We start from the raw sequence: 11,599 nt of genomic DNA, 5'->3' as shown, positions 1-11,599 counted from the left end.
TCCTAGGCACACGAACTTTCTTTCTCTACAATGAACGCAATAATGACTTTCTAAGTAGTCAAAGCCAGCATTTATCATCGTAGCATTAATATCAGTGCACTGATTAAAATGCAGATTTTAAGTGGGCAGACTTCTAATCCATCATAATCAATAATGTTCACATTGCATTTATCTAGTCGACTGCGCACATAATCATAGCTACGGTCACCAAACTAATGAGGGAACTGAGGTCAAAGTATAGGTCTCAAGCATCAAGCAGATATTCAATTTCATCATAAAACCATATGTATCAGTCAAGTCGGAACTACTTTGGTTGAAACCTTCTTTCGTTTCTTTCTTTAGTATACAGTATGCAAGTCTGGTAGGTTTAGGGTCACTTAAAGTAGTTTTACTCACATAATTCTATTTCTCGGCGTTTACTTTTCGCAGATGTAACACATTTACATTTGCTTTGGCCAACATCATTGCCAAAAAAAAAAAAAGAAGTATCAATATATAGAAGTTAAACGTGTCTACTCGTAACGTTGTTGGTGCATTGCATATATATTTAGTTTACGGAGATCTTTAAAATGAGTTTTCGTCAGTGTTAGCCTTATATCAGATCTGTGTCCCCGCGTGACGCCAGATAATTTCCACATTAGAAACAAATACACATATAACTGTAATGTTGTTCTAATCATTTTTGTCTGTTCTTATATGTGGACAAATTAAACTTTTATTGCAGAAATGAGCAAGTCAGTTGGGTCTACATCTAACATTTTCAACTTACAAAAAGTTTCACGAACAATTATGTTCCGGTGCAAATCATGTAAGCCTAAACAAAGCAAAGCGATGGTGGTTCCATCTAAGGCACTGGGTACATTTCACACTGCTTTTAAAATGTGTGCATATTTAACGCCTTATATATATGCTCGAATATGAGCATCTCGTGCCAGCACCATGGACAACGCCAGATGCGCTCGAAGCCCGTCCACACCTTAGCCCCGCCTCTCCGGATGATTGACGTTAAAATAATCGGGAAATCAATAGAGTGCCATTACGAATAACAGCCAATGGCGTGGGGCAGTGGGTGGTTCTCCGTTGCTAGTGGTAACAAGAGGCGGAGCCACGAAGCCTGTTTACAGCGGAGAGGGATCTCCAGGTTGCCCCTGTTGTAAGTAAAGCGCCGCATGGTGAACACGCCTCCGATGGGATAAAGGAATTTTTACTTTAACAAGGACAATCTTCAGTCTCCGTGCAGCATAACAAGTAATTGTTATGCTGTGATCTTGGATCTCAATGCCATTGTTGCTGTTATTTTTTATTACGAATATATATTGTTAATATTTTTGTGGGGGTAGCTGACGGGATTAGGCGGAATATATATATTTTTTGTTACTTCAGAATATTATTTTCACCCGTTCTCTTTTGTCTGGACCGAAAGCACAGGCGAAGATGGATAGCGAAAAGTACTTACCGGAGCTGATGGCAGAGAAGGATTCGCTCGATCCCTCTTTCCAACATTCCTTACGTCTATTAGACCAAGGTAAATATATTTAACGCACACATATTAATTTAATAATTTTGTTAATACATTGCCTTTCAGAACCGCGTGAGGAGTTCATTAGTATGACGTTAGTATATGTCACTGCCAGTACGATTTATGTGATGTTGATATTGTAATTTATATGCGAACGATACTCATCAGGACAAACACACCAAGTTTGCTCGTTTAAATGTAGGCAAAAATTTACGCGGATACTTGTTCAAAATATTTGCATATATAATGTTATCAATTTTTCATGCCGTATAAAAAATACTGAATTTTCTCTCGTGTCATGTAAATTATACCGGTAACTGAGTCTCGAAACCTTTAGGTTAGGTGACAGAGATCGCAAACTGGTGGAAAGTGTCTCGTTACTGACATATACACCATTCCCACCTCCTCATTCAAAGTGTTTCGTACTATGCGGGATATAGATGTCATAATCCAGTAATTCGCAATAATTAGAGATGCCAGATAAATGAGTCGTATTATATATATAGATACATATAGTACCGCTCTGCATATGCCTTCTGCGACCGCTATAGTAATCCACAATAGTTTTCCTCGCATGCTATTGCGAAGACCTGCACAGGCAAAACAATTATGCCGAAATTCAAGCGACCTTTGGGAATCGTCATGCATTTACAAGGCAAAGCATGGTCAATCCTTATGGTGAATGAACTTTCTGCCCGCTGAAATTTCTGCGGTTTTAAATGCAGTTTGAAAAAAAAACAAAAAAAAAAAACATATGTAAGTACTGTCCATATTGATTGCGAAACTGCTTATTGATTTTTTTTTTTTGAGTGTACTGCTACTTAGGGCAGGCGTTCCCTTGTAAGTGCTACAAAACTAAGAGTGCCGCATAATCGAAAGTCTCCGTCGTTTCCTTTGCGCCCTAAACTGCCTGTAAAACCATCACGGCTTAAGTAATATTTCTGTCTGCACGACCGGGACTAAAAACATAAACATTAGTAGTATTAGCAGTAAACAAAAATATGACCAAGGGGGTAATTACTGCATTCTTGCAGTGCCCAAGGAATAGTTAGACTTATACACTTTCACTGTACAAGTGAAGCGATGCGAGTTATGATAGTTGGCTATATTAAAAGAAACGTTTAACTAACAAGAGAAGTGGAAACCTTCACTTTTGACACCTATTAAAACGTGCAGATCTATCTATCTATCTATCTATCTATCTATCTATCTATCTATCTATCTATCTATCTATCTATCTATCTATCTATCTATCTATACGTCAACATTCATGTGCTCATTATTTTATGTCTGTGTTGTTTGGTGCCTAACAAGTGGCTGGAATTGTTTCAGCTCTGCCATCTGACATCTCAAAGTGCTGTGTCTCTCCCACAGGGGGTTAAAATGAAGCAATTATGTAATAAGGAATTAAGGCTGCAAAATAAATAATAAAAGGCCCTGCAGAGCCAGAAGTGAGACTGGCGAGGAGGAAAGAGCAGCAGAAGGCAGATGATCATTTACATTTCCAGTGCAACATTCTGCTAGCATTTCTTTCATGGTCTTGGGCTCTAGCGCAGTGTTTTTAGCGGCTTAACCTGATGCTTAGTAACTCATATTCCATCAAACAGAAACTCCTCGATGATATGAAGCCTTGCAATATTTTAAGACGCAAAGTTTGACTGAGCAGGTCTCGCGGTGTTCTTTGGCTAGATTTGCCATATTTCAGATCATTACAAAATAAAAACATTCAATTTCACTTCATTTCTAGTCGTTAACATTTTGCTAAGAATTATGCTTCGTCTTAGCACAACTGGGCACACTTTTCAAGATACTCACTTCTTGGATCTCTGACTTCTAACTTAGTCTTAAAGGGAACATGAGTAAATGATAATACTCAAAAAGCATGAAATAGAGGGTGCAGGCAAAAAGTAAACGTTGACTACTGTCTTTAAAAAAAAAATAAAATTACAGATGCAATAAGTGAACACGTGGGTGCAGTAACTGGTACAATGAAATTTTACTCTATGACCAGAGGATTAATTCCTCCATATTCCATTATTAAATTGCTTAAAGGCAAAATTTGTACATGTAACAGACTGTTCAGCACAGAATCCAATTCTCTTCTGCAAGTCAAAATTTCTACATGAATAAATGCCATCGAGGAAACACAAACTGTTAAATATCACAGTATAATATATTGGGGTTACATTTTCATTTAAACCAATTTCATGTTGAGCAGTATTTTTAAAATTAGATTTCTGGATACATTCTACTCATGCGAGCATTTGCAGTGACATTTCAGTTTAATTCACAAGTTGTAGTCAGTGAAAGCCTCTTAGTTAAAAATGTTTGGCTGTGAAACTGGAATGCGCAAGATGACTTATGCCAGAAATCATATTTTTATCTGGAGTGCTACAGAATATCATAGATAGGCATACTTGTGTTGTGAGTGGAATGAAAGATACAGGATGATATCCCTCAGAGATTTTCTTAATGCTTTGACACATACATATTGCCAGTGGCATTAAAGTATTGAAAAAAAAAACAAACATGACTTGCAATATGTATGAATTTGGCCTAAATGTACCCCAACTGTAAATGTCAACTGAGCTGTGTACCGTGGTGTTCTGAATGCTGAAGATTGCACTCCGTTGCTTTGCAAGCAGTTTCATCACCTGCAATTCACCATTGTAGCATGCATACGATTTGGAGATGTGGTCATTCGGCAAACTGATCGGCGATGTGCCCTTTGAACGTTTGGTAGCCTTTGGCGATCCGGTAAAGGCACCAGGATTTCGGAGGATCTGGCAAATGCTGCATGTCATGCTCTGTTGTTCCGGGAGATTGCTAGGGTGAAATGAGGGCCATGAAAAATACAGATTTGCCTATCCGTGAAGTTTAATGGCAGGTTACTTCAGGTAGTATTTCTTAACATGGTACCATTGATTTTACTGTTACTGGCTGGTCTACAGTGCTTTTCATGCCTGGGGCAATGCATCAGGTGACATAACTCGATGTTCTCTGCCTAACACCGATGATACATTCATCCACAGGAGTGAGTGCTCTATCAGGGAACAATAACTGTTTATGTTACAGTGTGTAAACAGTAGTGATACATAACACCTCTGCATGTTTTAATCATTTTTCCCCCCTTGATACATATACTCAACTGCAGGAGCTTGTCGGCGATCATCTTGTTACACAGCGGAAGCAAAAGCATGTAACATAAAGGAGAAACATTGTATTTTTAAATTATGCATTTATAAAGATGTTTAAATGTCATATCTTTATAAAACTATAAATAGACTTGATAAAATCACGCATGCATGAATAAGAATGTAGTATTTATGCGTAGCATGATGAAGAATAAAATGGCTGAGAAATGTCAGAATAGTGTCAGATCACCCATGTGTCAGGCTGTTGTGGTTGCAGACGAGCCAAACCAAAGCAAAGGACCAACATTGGCTTGACAGCTACCAGCCTGACAAAGAAGGGAGCAGCCAGGAAATCCGACACACCTGCAAAATGTGCAATTTCTACACTGCAGCCTCCCCTAAAAATAGACGTCAGTCCAACACATGCGTCGCGGTATGCTGTGTGTGACAGGAGACTAGACGCTGCTTTCGGGTCAGCCTCGCTGACTTCATACATCTGCCTGGATGTCAAGACAAAATTCAGAGACGTTAACTGGGAGCAGCAAGCCAGTGATCAGAACCCCGAAGAGATTTCTGTGGGCCAGTGCTACAGAAATACGGGCATGGCAGCAGATACACCAACAGGTCTTGAGCATCTGATTTCCCAAGGGCTTCGAGCAAAATAAACAACCTGTCCGGCTGCTCGCTGCTCCAAACCGTGCACTGGGAGCTACTTTAAAGCTGCCATTAATGATTATACTCAATAACAGCGCTCCTATTATATGCTCATGTTTATTTGCCAGAAGGTAGACTAGCTGAAAACACTGGGGTATGTTTTTTTCAGTTGGGGAAGCATTTGTTGTTCCTTCATTACTCTTTAGGGGATTGGAACAGATTAGCTCTTCCGCTACCTAAGTTAAAGTATTTGGTGTAATTTACCTTGCTTTAATTATTCACCGTCCGGCTCTGCCGAAACCTATGTGATCAGCGCGCCTTTATGAGAAGGCACTAGGTTATTGTCGTTATACAGGAACCGGCTTTTAGTGATGAGCTTGGCTGTACAAGGCCTGAGTGGTTACTTAGATGCCTCACAGTGGAGTTAATCTCGCAATAAAGGCATGCTTTGTGCCCTGTGTCCTGCATAACCTGGGTATCCAGTGTCACTCAGATGGCTCATAATTCTGGACACTGAATAAGAAGCTTTGCTTCTCAAAGTGATGGTCAACTTAACTGCATTAGCTTGCAGTGAGCGGTAATACCTGATGAGTGCACTGAAGCAGCTTTTCCTCATGAGAACAGAACAAGACTCTAACAGAATGCATGTGTTTGTGGCTTAGCTTCCTGCCTGACACTGGAAGTGTACATGGTGCATATAATCTTCTTTATTACTTTTGTGTGCTTAATCCCAGCATGCAAGACCAACCTTGTAATATAGACCTAATAATAGCTACACAAGACTTTCATTTATTTTCACTGGCTACAAATTTCAACCTGGAGGAATTCTTTGGCTATGTCTGTATCAATAAAGAAATGACTTCTCAACATGAAGATTGGATATTCTTGTACCAGTGTGACTGTAAGTTTAAACATATTCAGTTCTTCTTGTTGCCCTTCTTCATCTTACATGCTTAGGCTCTGTCACTGTCCTTACTCACTTTATTGCCAGTATAGAGTTGAGTATGGTGCGATAATTCAGATTTTCTGGACTATGTAAACGCATCACTCGTCTCTTTAACCATCTCATAATGGTTAAAAGTTTCATATTTAAGTCAACAGCACTCATTCCTTCAGTAAAATACTATTATTAACACGGTGAAGTCACAGCATCATCGGGTAAGTGTGATTTTCAGGTTGTCGGACCCGAACTAAAATCACACGAAAACATAAAGGGCGGTTACCAGCGTCTGTGAATGCTGAATACTTAATGCCAGATTGTAAGAGACAGGATATCAGTAAATCAGACTTAAGTGGATTTTCTGGGTTTTTGATCAGTTATTCCCCGCGCTAAGCGAGACGGCGTCTGTATACTAACATCCTGTGGGACTTTTCAGTATTCCGTGAGCGAGTACACTTGAACTTATCTCCAGTATCTATTTTTAAGAGCTGTGCTTGTACTTAATTGCATTCCAGTTTGGTGAAGTCTCCACTCTGGTGGTTTTCAGGCCGTAGGTTTTTCGCAGACCCGTTTAAAATGTCCCCAAAGACACTCAATGCTTAGTCCTTCTAATGTTTTCCAACACCAAGTTAAATCAGAAATGATTTTTCATCCAGGCATATTAGTGAGCCATTTATGAATAAATTAATGTGCATGAATTGCGTTCTCATATTGTTGATTGTGACAATATGGGCCGCATTTGAAATTCTGATGTCAGCTGTTACTGACAGAAACCCACATTATGATCAGCTAATAATCAATATTGAATATTTTGATATTCATTTTTCTATCAGAGTTTGCGAATATGTTCTAAGAATAAAAATGTATACACTTCAACGTATATCAGAAAAAGTCCTACTTTATTTAACATGGTGGTTAAGAAACAGCTTCTGTGTTTATGTCCCTGATTATGAAAAGTCATTGTTACAATGGGAGAATGCAATCAGATGATCTTGGCTGAAGCTGACATTTATTGCCAAGTGTACTTTGCTAGTAGCTGGAAATAAACAGGTAAATCAGTGTACCAATCTGGTGTAACATATGAGTAAGAATTTAACAGTATTTAGTACTCGTGACAAGGAAACTATTGAATTTGAATCACAGAACATGCTGTTTAACTGTGCTGTTTCCGTTTCAAATATTCTTTCATGTTGTCATGCTATGCTAATTTATTTTTGCACATTTCACACTTCACACAACTGTCCCGCTTGTGTGAAAAATGCCAGACCTCTGACTGTTTTGGCCATTGTCGGCGGGCTTGAAGGTCATTTCTTGCCTTCCCTCTGCTGTTTTGTTCTCTAATTTTAATCGCTATGCTGCTTCTTGTTGCTAGATTCACTCTGCAACTCTTCCAAGAGTGAGCTTGTGTCGTTTATGAACGATTTATTCATTTTGAATGTATCTTTTGAATGAATGAAACGATGTCGGTCACCGTGCTGATTCGTCCAATTCATTCAGCGAGTGAGTCACTGTTCAGTTCGTTCACTGAGAGAGTCGTTCATTTAGTTCTCTGCGTCATCGTTCAGTTTGTGCAATGAGTCATCGAGTTTGTTACATGAGTGCTTAATCTCTCGGTTTGTTCATTTCATTCAGTTTGTTGAACGAGTGATTCGACATTAAATGAGTGATTCATCATTCAGCCAGCTAGATCATGCTGCTTGTGACCGACGGAGCCTCATTCCTCACCCAGTAGTGCAATGATGTATAGATATCTGAAAGAATCCATATGGGTATTATAGTTCAATGCACAATGATCCCAAGAAAACCCCCCAAAAAATAAAGTGAATCATTATTAAACATAAAAGGAGATCATGGAACAATATCCAAGGGGGACATATAAAAAGTAAATGAATCTTTTAGTTTAACAAAGTAAAAAGAGTTGATTCACTGAATAGAATCATGATTCGATTGACTGACCTATTTTTTTTGTTAATCCTTAATTGCTTAAGGTACTTAGTAGGCTCAATTACCATCACAAATTGGCACCTACCAATTTATACTTCAGAAGGCAATTAACAAGAAAATTAACGAAAATGTCTGTTGCAGCTCTTATGTACTGTGAATTATTTAAAAAGTTATTAACAAAACCATTGGTTAAAAGTTCTCTTGTTAAGCAGCAGACTCGGAAATAGAACAATGCTGCATATTTTCTTCATAAGCCATTAGCAGTATGTGCTCTAGCCCCCACTACCCAAAAACATGCACTCGAGTGAATCGGTTGTACATTGCATGTGACTTTCTGTATGAATGTGTGCAGGAGAAAGTCCTGTTTTCCTGTGATTTACTGGCATTCCATCTAGAATGTTCCCTGGCTCGTGTTTGGTGCCCGAGGCACAGGCCTCAGGCTCTCTGTGACCCTGTGCAGGATAAACAGTTACAGAAGATGGATGGATGGATTACCCATATAAAAACTGGCTGAAAGTCTATGACATAGAATGTCAATAGACGTGAATGCGGCAGTATGTATCAGAGTCTGCAATCACGCACCACATAGAGCAGAGCTTGAAAAAGCCCCCTGGCATATTATCCTGGAGTGACTTCCCCGTTCTTGCGCTGTCTGCATTAATCTGGTCGTGTTTCCCTGGCCCTCTTCAGCCATTAATTAATTCATCGATAGATTGATTGATTATACTAAAATAACTGCAGCTCCCATACATGACAGCCACTGGCTTCAGAAATGGACCATAAAACTTTTCAGCTTAGCTGTGACTCGAGTTGTGTGTGATTAAGAGAGGGCACTCAGATCGCTTTAACGGCAGCTCCTATAATAAAGATCCTGACCTTTTCACAGACACCAACAGCTCTGCTATCCCCTCATTAGCTAAATGTACCTTTTCACCACCTGCGGCTGATTCTTCCTGTATAAATAGAGACAGAGGAGTGGCGCCTGATAATGTCAGGACCTTATAGGCAAGCTTCATCCAGCTGCTTTGCTTCACTTACTGCTGAGCCCAACACCGTTCATCCATTTTTGCTGTAAAATATGATTAGAAAAATCATAAATATCTTCTCTGGTCCCTTTTGACTTAAAATGTGCGCAATTAGTGCGCAGTTATGATGTGAAGTAATACAAAATGTCATATGTGACAAAAAGGCGGGATCAAGTGCTTGGTATTAATCCTACTCAGCATTTCATGCAGAAGCAATCAGCTCATATAATAATAATGTAATTGAGTAAGAGAGAGGGAGTGAACGGTATGGATTGGCGGTTAGTGTGTTCGCATGTGTCGCTGCATCTAATTACCATCATCCTGTGGTTAAGCCTTGTGAAGACCCCGTCATGGCTTAGAGGTCTACGTCTGTGGTGTTGCTTTATTGACAACTTCAGTCCGGGAGGAACAATAAGAACACGGAGTGAGGGAGTCAGGGAGCAGAAGTGGATCACGTTTCAGACATCGGCACGTAAGCGCCGTGCGTCCCCAGCCATTGTAGACTGTCAGGTCCTATGGGCCAGGCGATGGGAGGCCTGAGAGCTGACAGGACGGCGGAGGGGAAATGTGAGCGGATAATCGAGATACGAAAGAAAGCGGCAGTCAGAGGTTTGCGAGCAACGGGGAAAAGCAAGAGTAAAACTGTAACTGGGAAATTATTACATTACAACTGAGCAAGAAAGAATCCTAGTATGTCTGCAAGAACAATATTTCATTTCATTATTTACACCAGGGCATGAAACCCAAAAAGTTAAGCATGAAATGAACAATTCAAAACCTCGTGACCATGAAAGTTATGTGCATTTTTAAATAACACACAGTTAGTCTTATACATTACTGAAGGTTATACCATTTTTAAACTAGTCGTGGGGGGTGGCAGGGGGACAGGCAGCGTAGTGCATAAAGGATGGGTTTATTCACTTGATGGCAGCCAACTGAGGAGTGAGAAGAAGCTGAACTGAGGCACCCTTAAGCGAGGTACTTAACCAGGATTTCAGCTGCAGAAATGGATAAATTTGTGAGTTACCCTGGAGAAGAAGCTTAGGCTGAACTGCAAAAAATAATAATACATTTAGAGTGGGAGTGAGGTGGGTAAACTTTCCACAGTCACCTGTCCACTGTCTTTGAGATCTTGGACACCAGCTTTCAAAACCAGGCCTGTTTACTCTCCCAGCTGCATTTCACTCATTACTACAGCCGTAAAAATGCCCATGTAGCCGTCAGACGAGTGAGTGAGGCGCGTGTCAGGTTAAGAAATGCCATTTGGATAATAAGCTAGTTTAAACCTAAGCTAATGTAGGTATTTAAGTTACCCGGCAAGAGTGAGGAATGGCATCTTCTCCCAGTCTGAAAATGTGCTCCAGGCCATTTCAATGTCATAATAAAAAAGGATATTAAAATATAGATGGACAGTGGAAACGCAGTATATGAAACCTGCAAATGGAAACGCTCAGATTAAAAAGTTAAACGAATTCTGGGGCTTGTTTTTTTTTCTCCTTATTATTCTTTGAGATTTTTGTTTCCAGGAATAATTATGGCTTCATTAATTAATGAAATACATCATGAGAAAGGGGATGAGTGTCAGCCCCTGTGTGATATAAATTCAGCTATATTTAGCTATATCCATTCGTATTCAGCTATAGTACTAGTATGAGGTTGCTCACGTGACGTAGCACGAATAGCCCTCCTGGCAATTTATGGGGTCCTGCTTTATTATCATATTTATTTAAAACATCCGGTTACCCACTTCATTCTCAAATTTTGCTGCTCACTGTGATCGAACGGATTCACATTCTAAGGCTGTGTCAGAGGGCAAAATGAATTAGTCAGTTCTCATTCAAATTTCGGAGAGATACAGAAGAAATTTCAGACGAGTACAAAATCGGTACATTTTGCGCGCACACTGGTCTCACCTACAGGAACGCCCTGTAGTACATAGCGTGCCTGATAGCTGAATCATACTGCTGACCCCCAGGACCCTGGCAGAACTCAAATCCCAGCCCTTGCGGAGTTTATTAGTCTAACTCCCTCGTTGTGGATGTGAGGACACATGGAAAGTTTTCCGCTACGGTGAGCACCAGCGTGTGGTGATCTTCCGTGCCCTTTAGTTCACCATATCGAGCCGACCACAATTACTGGCTCGCCGCGGGTGCTGCTCCTGCTAACTTAGCAGTCATTGTGTCGCACTGCATCTTCACTGCCGCTCATTGTTCCAACATATATTGGCATTCCAAAAAAGCGTGGGACATGCTGGCGAACTGCATATTGTTTTTGCCCCACATGTTCTGGGCTAAAATGTGGTCCATTGCATGCTATCCGGGTGTTTGTGACTCTGCCTGGAAAATCCCTGACATAGGAAGTGGGTACCATAAGGTTCCATTTG

General features: G+C 40.1%; 1 protein-coding gene across 5 annotated transcripts in view; it reads left to right on the top strand.

The window, feature by feature from the left end:
* The first annotated feature begins 1,111 nt into the window (after positions 1–1,111).
* khdrbs3 (KH domain containing, RNA binding, signal transduction associated 3) overlaps positions 1,112–11,599 on the top strand; it is a 74,508-nt gene continuing 64,020 nt past the window's right edge. For 2 of the 5 annotated variants that reach the window (XR_007384976.1, XR_007384975.1), the window contains exon 1: positions 1,163–1,525. Coding sequence is in view for 3 of the 5 variants with exons in the window: in XM_048993210.1 (XP_048849167.1) it covers positions 1,435–1,525 (91 nt within the window). In the remaining 2 variants the exon portion in view is untranslated. Of the gene's footprint in view, positions 1,526–11,599 lie in introns of all 5 variants that reach the window. The other 3 variants (XM_048993210.1, XM_048993209.1, XM_048993211.1) reach the window with 3 other exon arrangements.

The sequence above is a fragment of the Brienomyrus brachyistius genome, chromosome 23 (genome assembly GCF_023856365.1).
Source record: "Brienomyrus brachyistius isolate T26 chromosome 23, BBRACH_0.4, whole genome shotgun sequence".
Classification (NCBI taxonomy): domain Eukaryota; kingdom Metazoa; phylum Chordata; class Actinopteri; order Osteoglossiformes; family Mormyridae; genus Brienomyrus; species Brienomyrus brachyistius.
This window is presented reverse-complemented; position numbering and strand designations above follow the sequence as displayed.